The 18,593-nt window shown below is 40.4% G+C and overlaps 1 protein-coding gene across 2 annotated transcripts in view; it reads left to right on the forward strand.

Annotated features, from left to right (window-relative positions):
- PROSER2 (proline and serine rich 2) overlaps window positions 1-15,246 on the forward strand; it is a 32,398-nt gene extending 17,152 nt beyond the window's left edge. For both annotated transcript variants that reach the window (XM_063926871.1, XM_063926872.1), the window contains exons 2-4: window positions 5,079-5,278; window positions 12,907-13,132; window positions 13,726-15,246. In XM_063926871.1, coding sequence (XP_063782941.1) covers window positions 5,147-5,278; window positions 12,907-13,132; window positions 13,726-14,735 — 1,368 coding nt within the window. In that variant the 5' untranslated portion in view covers window positions 5,079-5,146 and the 3' untranslated portion in view covers window positions 14,736-15,246. The remainder of the gene's footprint in view (window positions 1-5,078; window positions 5,279-12,906; window positions 13,133-13,725) is intronic.
- The last annotated feature ends 3,347 nt before the right edge of the window (window positions 15,247-18,593 follow it).

The raw sequence follows: 18,593 nt of genomic DNA on the forward strand, positions 1-18,593 counted from the left end.
CAAGGGAGTTAAGGATTTGCAGAAGGAGAGGGTGGTCCACAGTGTCAAAAGCAGCTGAGAGGTCAAGGAGAATGAGCAGAGAGATTAGTAGCCCTTTTGCAGCAAGAAGATGATTGCAGACTTTTGTGAGGGCAGTTTCAGTGGAGTGGTCAAGCTGTGGGAGGGAGGAAAGAAAGCCAGTAAGGCAGTTTCTCCCAAACACTGGAAAACGGACAGTAGTTATTTAGACAAATTGGTTAAATCAGTTTGATTTAACAAATGTATCCAAACAATCGTTTTTGTCTGTTTTTCCATCTTTTGGGAGCAAGTTGCTGATTGTCATTTGCTCCGATACATTACCAGAATTTTCGGTCCCAGCAGGGCAGATATATCTTTAGGGGTGTACCCAGCTTTATCCTATCCCACTGAACTTACCCCCTCCCAGGGGCCATAGATTCCCCTTTTTGTTTCTATTGCCTCCCATGTATGCGTTTATGCAGAATGCAGTGAAGGGTGTGATATGCAACTTAGAGGGGACTGAACAGTCTAGTTAGTCTATGGTTGTAAATATATGGCCATGGTATTTTATTAGGAGTTTAACAGCAAAGGAAGAGAGAATCTTGCCCTGCTGTTTTTATGTTTATAGTTTTAGAAGTTTAATTCATAGGTGCATCGCAGTAACTTGAGGCACCTATCGTAATTGTTTTCAAGTTGTTCATGATAATGGAGTCATGCGCTCATATTTATATTTGATATGTCAAATGACTCACAACAGATATATACCAGTTGCCTGTAAGACCCATACAGGGTTGGACTGGCCCACAGGGGTACGGTGGAACCCCCGGAGGGCTTGCCCCCCCCCCCCCCCCCCCCTATAGGGATCAGGGGTTCCAGACTGTACTTGAATTATACATATGTTAACTTATACTGCACAGAACTATGGTGCATTTTTTCTGCAGTGCATTGCTGTTATTAATTTGACACAATTACCACAATTTAATGGTTAGGCAAACCAATGTAGTCACTGGTCACACTCCTAAACATGGACCCCTTCCACTGCATTCCCCCGGTGGTCACTTCATGCCCCACCGCAACACTGGACCCATTATCCATTTTATGGCTAGTACAAACCGCAACTTTGTATGTTACGTCCAGTACAGTTTGAACAGACCTACTGTAATACACACATCCTGATCCTGTTCTAACTTTTTGTATTCTAGATTTATTAAAGAATGAACGGTAGTAAATGCATTTTATTAACATAGGCATTGCTACTAGCATGCAAAAATACATATGACCTTTAAAAAACAAATGTACGTATTTCTAAACTATGCCCAGTTCTGTAGTGATAGTAATTGGAATTTTGGAATGGATAAGGGAGCCAGGTGTATGGCTGCTCATGGCTCAGAACATGTTCCACAGTGTCCTGTTTTGGCTATGAAAAAAATTTGAGAGGTATGAATCAGGGTTCCTTTTATATCTTTTTATAATATTATCCAAGGCATCCGTAAGGGTGACTAGCAGAATATTTACACATTGTAATGGCATGGGCACCTGCTGTCATTACTCTGCATTGTAGCAGTATGTCATTATAAACAAACTTTGTTCCTTTTAGTTTAATATCCAAGGGGGCGATTCATTTGTTGTAACGGCCACAATAATTATTGGGCACCCAAAGGAGCAATTCAGTTGTTCTGAGCACCCATTAATTACTGCACTTGTAGACAGTTGTTTAGCTGTGTATAGCAGCTGAACCACGCTAAACTCCTGGCTCGTGCACCCAAACCACAGAGTTATAACACATTTTTGTTTACCAGCCCAGGATGTGTCATCCCCTCCCCACGCACACACAGCACTTAGCTCCCGACGGAGGAATTGAATTGTTACAGCAGTGGGGGAAAACAAGTTAATTCCCACCCTAAAGTTAATGTTCTTCCTAAACGTCTTACTTTTTATTGCATTGTGTTCTTCCATTGTATTTCTGCCTGCCAGTGGCGGAACTTGTGAGTGGTGGGCCCACCACAAGTTCATAATATGATACACAGTAGTGGGTGACAGGGAGTGGTAGACGGTGATGGGGAGGCTGTGGTGACAGGGTACAAGCACACAGTCCTAAGCTCTTTGGAGAACGGCAAAGATGTACCTTGGTGGGGGCAGGAGCGCAGCGGTCTCTGCACTGAGGCGAGAAAAGGCACTGCCCCCAGACAGCTGTCTGAATAGGAAGCAATACCCAGCAATGATCCTCGCCGCTGATAGGCGGCACTACTCCCCATCAGTCTGGCTTAGATGGCATACTGATTCAGTTGCGCGCACACACAAGGTCAATTCCACCTCCCTAAGGTTAGGGGCAGGTACCTGCTGCACCATTGGTAGTTCTGCCTCTGCTGCCAGCTTCACCACAGACAATTGAAACCAATGTACATGGAAATATAATAGTCTGCTGCATGTGCAATGCATGTGAGTGTCTAAACAAAGTGTTTCCTTCCATTCGTATCCAGTGGTCAGTTCAGTGATGTGAACTTCTATTACAGTATAACAAAAGCAAGGGTACTTTTAGTAAGGGAATGGGCATGAAGGATGAGAGCACTTGTCAGGCACAGAAATGATCATGTCAATTATTGTCTATTTTGTAGCATCCAACGTTGAGGCCTTTGTCTGCTGCTGACAATATGAGCGATTAAGTTCCTATTCATTGCTCATGTTAAATGAATCTTGTTATACCAATAAACACACCTGCCTATTAATCTGTTTTTATATATTTATATAATAAAGCCTGAATCACTCGTGAATGTTCAATATAAACAATGGTTTGCTTTTATAGGTAACTCCATGTGTACTTTAATGTATCAGACAATTAAGCATATAATGCTTTCTGTGTTAGGTCTTCAAACCCATCAGGTTACAAGCGGTCTCTTCTAAAACCAGTATTGTAATGTGAAACTGGTGGCAGGCTTTCTTCATGTAAGTGGTACATTAAATGAAAGGAAAACTACCAATAAAATGTTTTAAAATATATGTTGCATAAAATCTAATGCATGAACTGTCCAACTGAGTTGGAGACCTGTTTAGCTTTTATTTCATGTTTTGTTATGATGCTCTTCTATTTACACTGTTGGGGTGTAAGAATGTCTCCATTTATATCACATGAGTGGTTTTGTCTGTGACTGTGAGCTCCGCACAGTATATATCCTCATTAACCTGAAGGCTAATGTAATAAGGTGATGATATGTTCTTGCTTTCATTTCCTTATCCTGCTTCCAAGCAACCACAGAACAGTTTTGTCTGACTAAAGGTCTTTTGTCTGTAACCATAACTATAATTCCTTTTGTGGATATTAGCGACTGTATGGTGAATAACTGTACGATCATCTTACGTGCAAATGTAGATCCAGCACAATGCTCTTACCAGATTCTGTACGCCGTATGAGAGGGTATTGTAATGGTGTGTACACACGGTGAGATATTTTCTTACGATTTTGACTATATAGTCAAAATCGTAAGAAACGTTAGTGCAGATCGCAAGGTGAAAGTCACCTTGCGATCCCGATTCGATGCCGATGCACGGTCCCACGCGGTCGGTATCGCAAGAATAGATAGACTGTGCAGGCAAGTCAATTTTGACTATCTCTATAGAAGGGATAGTCAAAATTGACACTTAGCCAAAATCGCACATAGTCAGTATCACAAGCACACATTATATGCTTGCGATGCCGACCTAGCCCCTGTCACATAGTGAGAATCGGGCATAGCCCGAATCTCACCGTGTGTATGGGCTTTGAGACATACCTGCAGATGGTCTGTAAACCCATGAGTGTGGGTTTTCAGAACTATGCTTACAACCCTATGTACTCTTTTAAATTGCATGATATTTTGTCATGAAAAAGTATTAGTGAAATGATTGTTACGCAAATGGATCCTCGACACTGGAGTTTCTATAATGGGTGCGGTGCACACAGGCCCCTGGGTCCAGGGGGGCCCACACTGCACCCATTGCACCCATTTTAATACTTATCTTTCCGAAGTCCAGCGCCGGGAGCTGCAATCTCGGTGAAAATCGCCACCACGCATGCGCGGTAGCCAAATTGGTCTCCGGATCATGGCGGGCGCCATGTTACCGGCGATCTGCGCATGCGCAGTAGACTGCAGCACAGTGCCGGAGTCTACTACGCCGTCTACAGCACCGTGCAAAGGAGGGGGCCCATCCAGAGGTGCACACGGGCCCCCTCCTCTGTAGAAACCTTTTTATGGTCCCCCCTTAGACTAAAAGCAAAACATGCTATCTGTGTACACATGAAAGCAGTGCATCTCTTTTACAAAGAAAGTGAATGTCGGATTTCCCACTCGCCTTTTAGTTAATTTATAGAACATACACAAATGAGACAGCTCTGTGGATGTTAGAGCACCCCAATACTTGTGATGCCGCTAACCACGTCTGTGCATGATGCATTCGTTATATGGGGTGGAGGTACATGAGCAGCTACAGTCATTTAAAAATAAAATAAAATCATATGATTGTAGATTAAATATGAATACACTTCTTAGTACTTTCACCTACCCTGATTAGTCCTTTTGTATGGTTGCAAAACCCACTATATCATATGTGTTTTCCCAGCGCACAGTTGATCCCCCACAGCACCATTATGCGAATGAAAACATATCTAAATTTTTGAATTTTCATTGGGGTCAATTCTATTCGGCAACTAAAGAATAGTGCCGGGAATTAGCTCCCGACGCTATTCAATTCAGCTAAAGTTAAGTCGGCGATGTCCCGTTCTCGCCGACTTAACAGGTAGTTTTGTCGGGAGAACGGGCATTCTCCGACTTAACTACCCGGCGCGAGGCTGATTCCCGACAGAATCAGCCTCGCGCCGGCCGCGAGGCAGCACTTTTTTGTCGGGTTTCTTCTCTCATCCCCCGGGGATGAGAGAAGAATTCCTGACAATTGCGGGCAACTAGTAGCAGAATTGAATAGCGTCGGGAGCTAATTCCCGGCGCTATTCTTTAGTTGCCGAATAGAATTGACCCCTTTATTTGCTTTTAACAGTTGCATGATAGCAGGTCTGTATACTTGGACATAACCATTTTCTTTCTCCTTTTTAGAGTGGTAGGGCATGGTCCAAGGCGAAGAAGCACAGTTTATTTAAAAAAGGAAGTGTCGTTTTGAGAGAATGCCCAGCAACCTATTGAAGCTCAGCTCTTCCAGCATGGAATCGGATTTCCATAACCGCAGTGACTTTGAGAGAAGTAGCAGTTTTGATAGTCAAGGCAGCCACCATTCCAGGTCTAGAAGTTCTACTTTTGTAAGTGCTGTGTTTTTTTTGTTTGTTTTGTTTTTTTTTCTTTCTTTCATTCTTTTTAGTTTACTTATATAATGCCACCTAAAGCTGGGTACACACCTAGGCAATATGTTGTCAGATCCAGCGTATCAGACCGACAGACTGCACATTGGCTACACACTACCGCTCGTTGCCGGCCACCAACATTGGAGTAGTCCTAGCCAGCAGTATGTAGATAGATGGATAGATAGATAGATAGATAGATATAGTATATCATATGGAGAGACCAGCACTCACTCGCTTGATGTTGGGATACAATACAGATACAGACTCTGTATAATGCATCACCTCTATATCCGTTTTGGTCCGTTTTAAGCTGTTTTTATAATGCAGAATAATTGACACAAATGGGAAATAATATTAGTGTATCATTTTGTTGTAGTGTAAATGAAATCATCTTTGATTTTAATTAGCCTATCTACAACACCACATGCCTTCCAAAAGAATGTCTGGCCAAACGTGACTTAATTGCATTACCTTGTGTACCAGGAGACAGAAATGTGACACAGAGGTGATATTGTATTCATGGCCTAAGTATCTTTTAAGAACCCAGTCTCTAGGCTGCCTTTATACACTATGCTAGCTGTGCTGCTCCCCTCTTACTCTGCGTGTGCCATCGTGTCTCAGACATTAGTATCCGTGGTTCGTGGGAATTGCAAATTTTCTAACACAAATCATGATTGTGAAGGACGGTCATTAGCGTAAGGTGACTTATTGGACATGACGTTCTTTGTTAAAGTACTTTAAATCTCTGTTAAGCATATGTTGGATAATACCCTAGCAAGCTCTCACGTGCAGGTCATTCTTACTCTTTGTTCTGCACTTGCAGACTATTTATTTCTGCACAGATCATGTGTGGTTTGGTAAAAGAGCATACACATACATACTGCATAAGCCTTACACTAATGTCTCCCTATCTGCCTTTATTAGTGTGTGGTGCATACTGAAGCATGATAACCACTTTTAGTTTAGCCACGTGTAGTTTCTTACAAGCAGAGTTACTAGATCTTATATGTAGATCCAAATATAAATGTGTTGCATGGTTTAATTACAGTTGGATCATGTGAATGCTGTGTTTCTGTACATGTTTGATCTGGTAACCCTACATAGGGCATGTTCATATGTGAGGAAGGGGGTGGCCCCGCCTGATGTCCTTTTATCTAGAACCTCAGAGAGCTTTTAGTCCAGAGGTTCTAAAACTCTGTCCTCAAGGCACCCCAACACTTCAGGTTTTATGTTTATCCATGCTTGCGTGGCTTAACTAGCACCTCACTCATTTCATTTAACATTCTGTGCTGAGCCATGGATATACCTAAAACCTGGACTGTTAGGGTGTCTCAAGGACTGCATTTGAGAACCTCTGCTTTAGTTTGTTTACATCATTTATTAAAATTAAACTCAATCTTGTTACATTTGTTGTTGGCATTCTTAAAACCAGTTTTCATTACTGCAAACTATTTTGCAAGCAGCAGCTTACTCATGATATGAATCATGGTTCATTTATTATGTCATTGCCGTTTACCTGTGCATGGAATTCATGTGTAAATAACTGGTGACAGCCTGATAAAGTGTGTACGTGAAAAAAATGCTGCGTCCTAGAACAAAGCCTTAAAAGGAATTTGCAACCCTAGCCACTAATTAACAAAATGCTACACATAACTAGTATTGTGTTATAAAACACTGCTTATTTCCCCTTGTCACGGGCTGATGGGCCACACACTGACCACTCTCCATACATCCTTCACCATGCCCTTGGATTGCTAATTTATTACTATGAACTTGAAGATTAATAAGTAATATACAAATTTTGCTTTTGTTTTTGTTTTTTTAAATTGGTTTTTATAACCGGTAACTTTTTAGATTAAAAGCAGAATATCTTTTATACTGGTTATAAATTTGAAAGGCAACTTTTTTTCCCCTTCGCATTAGAAAATGTTATGCTTGCTTGTTGTTTGGTTCATTAATCCTATTTTAATCATTGAATTTTTTACACCTCCCTCATTTCCTTTATTCATATAAAAATAAGTAAGTGGAAAAAGTGGGTGTATTGCGTCTGTGACTACTTAAGGAAAGAAGGGACACTGCAATTTTGTTCTTGGTTTAAGTACATAGTGGTCTAGATAAGTCATGAAGGGTAGATTAAAGCTTCTAAAAACGAAGTGTTGGTGTTGCCCATAGCAACCTATCATTTCTCTTTTGTATTCTAGAAAATGATGGAATCTGGTTGCCATGGGTAACACCTCCACTTGTTTTAGAAGCTTTAGTAAATCTAGACCTTTAATGTTTTATATAAACACCCATGTGTAATTTCTGCCATCACCCGTGTTTAATGACAGTCTGGCAAGCCAATTTTGTGGCTGGGGGGGGGTATTTTTAAAAGTTGGTAGGAAAGTCCGTAAGGCAGCTGTTCATTAAAAGGCATTGCTCCTCACACATACTTGGGTGGCTTTAGGATATACCACTATATCCTTTTTACCTTACTGCTGTTTGAGAAAAATATTTTTTTTTTGGTAAATTCCTTTCTCCAGCAGTGTATGGGATTGTTGTCCAATCCACCCAAGAATGTGTGTCCTATTTTAACTCTACTTCTTTCCGTGTCTCCTTGCTGAGCTAATTGGGAAAGAAGAGGGAGTGGAATAAACGTGCAGAGAGAGTTAAATTTGGGTGGGGTGTGTTCAAACTGAAATCTAAATTGCAGTGTAAAAATAAAGCAGCCAGTATTTACCCTGCACAGAAACAAAATAACACGGGCTCACTGTGCTCGCCATGCTTTGGTCGCTACAGGGTTATATTCCCACTCTGGTGGTGGCGTGGATCACCACCCAAGTGGGGATTCCAGAAAGCAATCTGGATTGCAAACGCTGGTATTTCACCGGGTGTTGGGATTCCGGTGTCCTGACAACCAGGATCCTGGCAGCCGGCAACTTGAATGCCTCCCCTGCAGACTCGGCGGCTGTAGATTAATTTTGCGACTCTCCCGTCCCACTGCATCCCATAGCTGCTCTGTTGGTTTGAGATATGGTGACTATAAAGGCCATTGAAGCAAAAGGAACTCATTGTTTCACATAGACCCCCAAAATTCAAATGCTGACCATATCTTCTGCCTCGCCTAAAGTGAAAAGATCACAATGTTCATTTCAGACTGGTAAGATTAAGTAAAAGCGTCTATCTGCTTTTGACTGTCTTTTTCCTAACCCTGCAACCAGTGATTTATATCTGTAAGGGTGTCCCATCCAGGGGGGTCCAATCAACACACCCTGCACCCATTTCTTCAATATTTACCTATCCAGTGTCCTGCAGCAGCGCTACACAGATGACTGTGAAAATGGTGCAGACATTTTCCTGGCAATTTGCGCATATGCAGTAGGAAAATGGTAGAGATGTGCACCGAAATTTTTTCTGGTTTTGGATTCGGACGCATTTTGGCAAAACCTCCCTGAAATTTTTTTGTCTGATTCGGGTGTGTTTTGGATTCGGGTGTTTTTTTTCAAAAACAGCTTACCGTATATACTCGAGTATAAGACGACTTTTTCAGCACTTTTTTTTTGTGCTGAAAAAGCCCCCTCTGCTTATACTCGAGTCAGTGCAGGGAGAGCAGTGTGACAGGGAGAGCAGCGTGAAGGAGGGACACGTAGGCGGACAGCGCGCACCTCTCCTGTGTCCCTCCTGCATCTCCGGCGACAGCGGCAGGTCTATTAAAGGAAGTACCCGTTCGTGAGCTCTGATTGGCTCATGAACCGGCACTTCCTTTAATAGACCCGCCGGAGATGCAGGAGGGACACAGGAGAGGCGCGCGCTGTGCGCTCCGTGTCCCTCCTTCAGAAGACAGCGCGGGAGCGACGGAGGGTAAGTAACAGGCACTGGGGGAGCATATTTGGCACTTGGGGGGATGACATATGTGGCACTATGAGGGGGCATATCTGGCACTATGAGGGGGCATATCTGGCAGCATGAGGGCATATCTGGCACATCTGGCACTGTGGGGCATATCTGGCAGCATGAGGGCATATCTGGCACATCAGGCACTGTGGGGCATATCTGGCACATCAGGCACGGTGGAGGCATATCTGGCAGCATGAGGGCATATCTGGCACTGAGGGCTGTGTACGGTTAGAGCTGCATTTCCCACCCTAGGCTTATACTCGAGTCAATAAGTTTTCCCAGGTTTTTGTGGTAAAATTAGGTGCCTCGGCTTATATTCGTGTCGACTTATACTCGAGTATATACGGTAAATCATAGAATTTGGAGGTAATTTTGATCCTATAGTATTAACCTCAATAACCACAATTTCCAGTCTATTCTGAACACCTCACAATACTATTTTTAGTCCTAAAATTTGCACCGAGGTCGCTGGATGACTAAGCAAAGCGACCCAAGAGGGCGGCACAAACACCTGGCCCATCTAGGAGTGGCACTGCCGTTGTCAGACAGGATGGCACTTCAAAAAATTGGCCCCAAACAGCACATGATGCAAAGAAAAGAGAAAAAGAGGTGCACTGTGGTCGCTGGACGGCTAAGCTAAGTGACACAAACACCTCAATATCACAGGAATTATTTGTTCTAATCAATGGTATTATTGGTCCAAATCACTGGAAGAAAATGGCAAAATCACAGGAATTATTCGTTCTAATCAATGGTATTATTGATCCAAATCACTGGAAGAAAATGGCAAAATCACAGGAATTATTCGTTCTAATCAATGGTATTGGTCCAAATCACTGGAAGAAAATGACAATCACTGGAATTATTCATTCTAATCAATGCTATTATTGGTCCAAATCACTGGAAGAAAATGACAAAATCACTGGAATTATTCGTTCTAATCAATGGTATTATTGATCCAAATCACTGGAAGAAAATGGCAAAATCACAGGAATTATTCGTTCTAATCAATGGTATTGGTCCAAATCACTGGAAGAAAATGACAAAATCACTGGAATTATTCATTCTAATCAATGGTATTATTGGTCCAAATCACTGGAAGAAAATGACAAAATCACAGGAATTATTCGTTCTAATCAATGGTATTATTGGTCCAAATCACTGGAAGAAAATGACAAAATCACAGGAATTATTCGTTCTAATCAATGGTATTATTGGTCCAAATCACTGGAAGAAAATGGAATGGATGGATACTTGCAGTGACACAGAGCTGCAAGATACAGCAATGTCCTACTGTACAACTATATACTGTTAGTCACCAAAATGCTGCACTGTAATACTAGAAGCTATAGAAAAGTATATATAATATTACTGTATATCAGTACAGAGCGGTGTAACTATGACCCATGTGTCCTGACAAGCAGTATAGAAGCTATAGAAAATAAGAAAAGTATTTATATTATTGTGTATATATATCAGTACAGAGCGGTGTAACTGTGACCCATGTGACCTGACAAGCAGTATAGAAGCTATAGAAAAGTATAAATATTATTGTATATATCGGTACAGAGTGGTGTAACTGTGACCATGTGTCCTGACAAGCAGTATAGAAGCTATAGAAAAGTGGTATGTATGTATGTATGTATGTATGTATGTATGTATGTATGTATATATATATATATATATATATATATATATATATATATATATATATATATATATATATATATATAATATTATATTATTGTATATAACGGTACAGAGCAGTGTAACTGTGACCCATGTGTGTCCTGACAAGCAGTATAGAAGCTATAGAAAAGTATATACTGGTGGTCCCCAGTCCCCACAATGCAGCACACTGAGCACAGATATGGAGCGTTTTCAGGCATAGAACGTAGATATTTGCAGCACACTGAGCACAGATTACGGAGCTTTTCAGGGAGAGAACGCAGCCACGTCCTCTCCGTTCAATCTCCAAAGCACGAGTGAAAATGGTGGCGACGCGCGGCTCCTTATATAGAATACGAATCTCGTGAGAATCCGACCGCGGGATGATGACGTTCGGGCGCGTTCTGGTTAACCGAGCAAGGCGGGAAGATCCGAGGAACCGTGTAAAATAGTTGAAGTTCGGATCCCGAGGAACCGAACCCGCTCATCTCTAGAAAATGGATGCTGTGTCATTTTCCCATAGACCTGCACGTGCTTAGTAGACTCTGTCACAAAGCCAGAGTCTACTAGTGCTGACTTAATGCGCTGTCGGAAAGAGGGGCAGGCCCAGACAGACTACACACAGACACTTTCCTCTCTCAATGTGCCCCTGACACAACATTTACATTTTATGGCGGAGTGGGCTTAATTCAAGTTATTGAATTGTGAGGGCAGATTCAGTTAGCTGCAGGGCTTGCCCTGTGGCTACAACTCTGCCTGGATCTACATGCCTCCCAACTGTACCGATTTTCGCGGGACAGTCACGTTTTTTGGGGACTGTCCCGCTGTCCCACCCGCGGGCCGCAGTGTCCCGCGGTGGGGGGGGGGGGGGGGTAGTTGGGAGGCTCTGTCTCTCGCTGCCCTGCTTAGCAGAGCAGCGTTGAATAGACGCTGTGCGCATGCGCACAGCGTCTATTCAGGGGAGTCAGAGGGAGACGGGGCATGCATGCCTGCGACTCACAGAGCGCTGGGCATGCCCCCTCAGTGACAAAAATGGGGGCGTGTGTCCCTCTTTGGAGAAAGTTGGGAGGTATCTATACAAGTAATGCCGCTACTGAGGAAGAATGTGTTATTGCACCCTCTGGGGCTTACCGCTTGGTGTAATCAATAGATTAGTGCATGCCACACGGATTAGTTGGCTAGCAATTGAATAGCTCTGGGTTTTAAACCTGGAGCTTTAAGCACGCGGTAAGTCCCGCAGCTAATTGAGTCTTCCAGTGTATCTATGAATTGAAATGCTCCAGATTTCTCACTTCTTATAGGCAGATGCTACAGTTTTTTTGGGCTACAGTATCTGTATGACCTTAAGGAGAGAGAGAGATTCCTTTCTTTCACTGCCCTCATAGGTCTATATTTGAGGGTGGGCCTTCATCGTGTTAAAGGCAAGATTCAAGCACTTGTTGTTAATACCTGTATTGAAGAAAAAACCCTATGTCGATGCATTAGATGCTTTGCATTCTGTGGATAAAAATGCTTTTTTTTTTTTTTTTTTAAACTTTCAATAAATTGTATGTAAAGTACTTTCACTAATTTATCTGTGGAAATCAATATATTTTCTGTGGAAATACAGAATCATTCCTTGTACCAATACTCGCCTGCTGTTGCTAACTATAATGCCTGGCTTTTAATTTTTATTTTTCCTCTGTCTTCAACCCCACGCTTTCTCACCATCCTCCCACTGGCTCTCTTTATCACCCCCCCCCTCTCATCTGTACATATCTGACACTGGTAGGGACGGGTCAGGTCATACCAGCTATCATTACGTGCCAGCATGATGACATCATTTTTATCAACAGTCTATTATATTATATTTAGATTAAATCTAATTCTTATGACGTATGTAAAAGTAATTAGAATGTTTAATGCAAGAACTGCCAATGATCATCTTCAAAAGAGTGTATTAAGCGATTAAATGAGTAGGTGTATGTTTCAACAATGTTTCTGCTTGTAGCTACTTTTTAACATCTGTTTTATAGTTAAGTTTGTCTTGTATTTATCATTAGGATGATGAGAACCTGAAATATCTAACAAACGAGGAAAAGAATGCACTAATGTTTTTGGAGGAAACGTTGGATGCTTTTGAAGATGACCTAGAGGAACCATCACTTTCTCGTAATTCAAGCCTTGGCTATTATTCTCCTAGATCAATAGAAGATAGTCACTCTGACACTGATGACATCATTGATCTTGTGCAGTCTGAGCACAATCATGTTGGGAACTCTCCACCAGGTATGGATTGATCTCTAGTTCCTAACTCTATGTTCAGACTTTGAATCATGCACAGTGAGAATATAGTTGTCAATATAAATGCACTTTTTGAATGTTTTTCTCAAATAAAATTGATAAATTATATATACAGCTCAGACATTATGAGATGTATCAAGGCTTCTAAAACAGTACAGATATTGCCCATAGCAACCAATCCCCATCTACCTATAATTTTATAGAACGTAATTTATAAATCAGATGGCTAGATGCTACAGACATGTTTTCTACTCCTTAGGAGGCTTGATATATCTACCCCCACCTTCCTCCCTGTCTTTTTTTTAGTTTTAGTTTTGTTTTTTAATGTGTGTATCTTGTTACCTGTTGAAACTAAGATTTAAGCCATGGTCTTCAGCAAACCTTCATTGTTAGTCTGTGCTTTAACCGCCATTGTACTCCTGCTTTAAAGTGTATTTGTCTAATATTTTTTTCTAAAATACATGTCTTTAATTATTTCACACAAGTGGGATAGAAACATTTTGTTCAATACTCAGTTTAGATTTATTTTTATGTTGTGCTAAGAGTAAACTGAAAGTAATTAATTAATTTGTATGCAGATTCTGGTATTGGACTGAGCCCCAGTGGTTGGAATCGTGCACAAAAGGAGACTGCAATTTCAGAGTCGGCTGCTACAAGTTTATCTGTGTCTATTCCAACTGGTGAAACACAGAAGGTCAGTGGGAATTTCTCTCCTGAGCTACCGGCAGGACATCCAAAACCTCCTGGTGGTATTCCAACCCCTGTAATTATTGCTCAAAAGATTTTAGAGAAGAAATCTGACAATGCAAATATGTCTCCATTGTCACCCAATGAGGATAAATCACTAGAATTGAAAAAGAGTGTTTCAACCTCGCCTATCAATGAAGGCCATTTTGTATTCCCTGGATCACCAAATACCAAAACTGCCCGTTTTCCAAACAACATAAATATTAAACTTGTTGGGAAACAATATAATAAAACTATTGCCAAGGCAGCAGTTAATGTACAGGAACGGAAAGCTCAAGTACTGGCCAATTTACATAGATCTGCATTATTTGATGAAATTGATGGGAAAAATAACCATGAATCACTGGGTAGGAGGACTTCATTTCGGGATGTGGCATCTGAGCAGACCAGGTATGAAGCCCTGACCAAACTTGGCTTGGTGAAGGAAATTCCAGTTCAAGCTGACATCCCTTCAGCTGGCCTATCTCCGGTCTCAAATGGTCAACACTCGCCAAAGTTCTTGCCTCCAGAACCAAATAGGAGGCTTTCAAATGAGCATGAAAATATTAACAACATCTTGATGAGCGAACCTAGTAGCTTTGTTCCTTTGGGGAAAACTGTTGTTATTAAAGGAGAAGTTACGTCGTCTTCACAAAAAAACAAACCACAGTCACAATTTCCACATGAGCAAAAGCAGCCAAATGCCCATCAGGACGTCCGAAGAGCTTATTCCATGCCAAGACCTGCTAGTTTTTGGCATCAGGGGATTACGGTACAGTTCTCTGGACGTGACTCTTCTGAGGAGACTAGAAGAGATGCTTTGCGGAGACTTGGCCTACTGAAAGAGTTACCTGGACACTGAGACTGTGCTACATTTCTAAATAGCAGGCATTGATGAAGATCACATAAGACTGTTGTTTTGTGTATAATATACAAACTAATTTTTCAAAGCATATAGGTTGCACTAAGCATAGTCTTGCAGGCTCTGAAGCAAAAATGTGTTAGATGTGTATAGTTATGTACATTATATGTGTGTGCATGTAATTATGGTATATATGAAGGTTTGTATGTGTTAATTATATATATATATTTTTTTTTATGTAATTAAACTTCAGGATTGAAAACACACACACATTCTCTTACAAAATTGTTGTTTTAGCAGTGCTTTTGAAATGGTGAATTAAAAATGGGAAACTTGTTTCCATGGAACCATTAATATAAATTTTGGTATTTTATTTTATTTGTTGCAGTTTATAACCTGACAAAATGTTTAGAAGTGGTTAGAGTAGAAATTATTCTAGATAGATTTGTATCTTTCTAATCTTAAATTGTTTTAATGAAACTTCTGTTTCAAGCTGGAAATTAAATCAATGGTATATTTTCTGAAAAATATATATTTAAAGTTTTATTTAGATATACATTTAGCAGAAATAATAGGTGCTGTGTCTTTCACTTACATAAAAATCTCAGTTGTGTATAAAAAATGAATATATATCTCCATTCACTAGAATCTTTTAAATATAAAATATGATTTCCTGTTCTTTTGTACTATATCATTTATTTAGATTAAAAAATGTGTTTTCAAAAACAAAAAAGCCTAAATGGTGGATATAGTTAGTAGTATGCCAACAAATTCTAATTAATGCAAGTACCAGAAAATGTTCTTAAGATTTTCTTGTCAGGTTTGATAAGTAAATCACACTTAAGGTGCCACTAATCTCAAATAACAGAATATCAACCATGAAAATTGTATGGTTCATTCATCCTTGAGACAATAGGCCCCATACAGTGTTTGCAGTACACTTTACTTATATTTTTTAAAACAAATAGTAGATTAAAAACACAGAGCATAATAGCGAATCGGTTACTTACAGATATAACCTGTAAGCGTGCAAAAAATAAAGGTGCGAGTCCACTCTTAGTAATCATGGTAGAACCATATGATAAAAGAGGTGAGGCAAATTATTTCGAACACTACCAGTAGACCTGTCCTATGGGTTTCATATATGTCTTTATCAGGGCCATCATACTATTGTTTTTTTTACTTATTACATGATGGGAAGTGCTTTAAGTAACATCTCTTCATGATTCTAGAGATCTTTGGGTCTATTTATACTATTGGGTATTTCTTATCTGGAAACTGGGACTGATATTCATGCTATATTCTATTTTATAAAAACAAAATAAAAGATCTATATTTTAGGTTTATATGAAACAACATCTTAGGAATTAAAGGTTTAGTTCATGTCGCTGAGTAAGGCATACAAACTTCCCCCAGACAGTCGTTCCATTTGCCGGCACTCATTCATTGTTATTGATTTACAGTAAATGATAAACTCTGGAAGCATTTTAATATTTATATAGTATTCTAGCATACAGTATCATTCTAACATATTCGGAGGAGAATAATGGATCCAATGTTACTCCCCAGACAATCCTGCAGGTATACACATGTCCATTCTTGCTTTTTTATAATCCATTGTAAACCTCCTGTGGTGTTTCACACGCTTTACTCTTTGAACAGAACACTTACAAAGGAAATCACTTTTTTTTTTTTTAAATGAAAGCGTTCTCTTTTCGTTTGAAACAATAAATGCCAAAGACTAACTTTCACAGATTACTTAATGAGGCCTCACTGGGATCAGTGTCTGGCCTCATTTACTTTTATTTCTGACATTTTTTTTTATTTTTATTTTTTGTAGACTTCTGTGAACTATGCAATATATGAAATGGGGTGTACAGTAAATCTAAACAGCCAATATGAATCCTTCATCATGTCAATTGATTATAGTAGCGGGAAAAAAATATTTCAAATATGGTCTTAAGATTACTACTTGTACTAATATAATGATGCATGCTTTGTTACCATCTTACAATCACATTGCTTAGAACTCCACTGTAACATTACCATAGGTTTAAAATAGTATATGTACAGTACATTAGTTTTATGAAGTATGAATATGTACTTTTGAGGTTTAAACTTTATTTTGTATATTTGGTAACCGTTGTTACAATAAACCTAGTTTTCATGAATAAATATATTTATAACTTAACAGGAGTGTGTCCATAGCTCTTGAATTGTGTGATTGTTGTCACAAGGTGTGCAAAGCATGCTACAGGTTTTTACACTTGTGGGGTGATAAGGTGCAGAAGTAACACTTGTTAAATTGAATGCTGTATTGTATTTTATCAGTTGGTTCAAGCCACAATCATTTCTGAGGAAAATGAGTATGGCTGTGGAGTACACATGATGACCGTGCTTCAGCTTCACGCTGAACAAAGGGTATGTGAAGATTTAAAAACAACAATACACTGTTGAAGGACTGAGGTGTAAATTTACTAAAGCTTCTAAAACATAGAATTAGGATGTTGCCCATAGCAACCAATCAGATGCTATCATTTTCTAAAAGGCAATAGAGAAATGATATACAGCATCTGATTGGTTGCTATGGGCAACATCGCCAATTCTCTGTTTTAGAAGCTTGAGTAAATTTACCCCTAAATCACCAAGTAACCCTTTTGTACATATATTCACTAAAGCATATATATGTGTGTGTGTGTGTGTGTACATATTTATGTAAATGACATGCATGCATACACATCCATCCATGTGGAGAGTCCGCCACTGACTGCTAAAATGAATAAAGCAGACAATGTAAAAGAAATGGCACATGACTTCCTACCTGCAAGTGGTTGTGGGGCTATCAGAAGCCATAGTTCCCATTCCTGTTCACACTTACCTTAATAGATTAATGCTAGCAAAAGGATAGGCACAATTTTGATGCCAGAGGCCAAGGGATCTATCTTAGCTACAGAACACCTGACCTACAGTAGCTGATATGTTTTATACTTCCCTATGGGGTGACACACAGGGCCATATGGATTTCACAGCAAGAGTATGATATGTCCTATTTGAGCTCTATTTTAGAATCCTATCCAAGATTTATGGAGGTAAGCAGGAATCATTTGACTTTTAAAAGTTAGGGTAAGACACTCATCTGACCTGCCACTCCCACAGATCCTGTGCCTCCTTTTTAATTTAAGGGGGAATTCAGTTATCCCAGATTAATTTAACAGGGGCAAAAAACGGGGGTTACCTCAAGCTTTTTACACTTATTAGTTTTAGCCTTTTCATTTAGAGACCGTTTTTTGTGCCATATAATTATCTGTTTTTGTGTTGAACACATAGATCCGTGATAATCATGGATCTATGTGTTAACACTGCCGGACTAGCGAAAACAGGCTTTTTATGGGGGGGGGGGGGGGGGTTTCTTGGAGCCTGCTGAGGTCTTGAAAAACAAAAATCACTGTTATGTGTTGCCAGTGGCCTGCATTCAAGACGAATTGGATAGCCCCAGGCGATCAATTACCGCACGGAAATTTACAAAAGCTAATTGATTTCCCCCCTAAGTGTCTCCATCCTAATGCATAATATAATTAACCAGTTAAGGGGGGTACTCACGGAGCGATCGCTGCTTAAAATCTAAGCAATCTGACTAGATTGCTTAGATTTTAAGCACGATCGCTCCGTGTGTAGCCCCCTTAGCGATAGCGATGCGCAGCCCCGCGCATCGCTATCGCTGCTGCTAGATTGGCCTGCATGCAGGCCAATCTAGCGGGTCGCTCACTTCACCCGCTGGGTGAAGTGAGCGGCCCCCCCGTCTCCCCCCGTCCGCTCAGCACAGATCGCGCTGTGCTGAGCGCCGGGAGAGATGTGTGC

Source organism: Pseudophryne corroboree, chromosome 6 (genome assembly GCF_028390025.1).
Source record: "Pseudophryne corroboree isolate aPseCor3 chromosome 6, aPseCor3.hap2, whole genome shotgun sequence".
NCBI lineage: Eukaryota > Metazoa > Chordata > Amphibia > Anura > Myobatrachidae > Pseudophryne > Pseudophryne corroboree.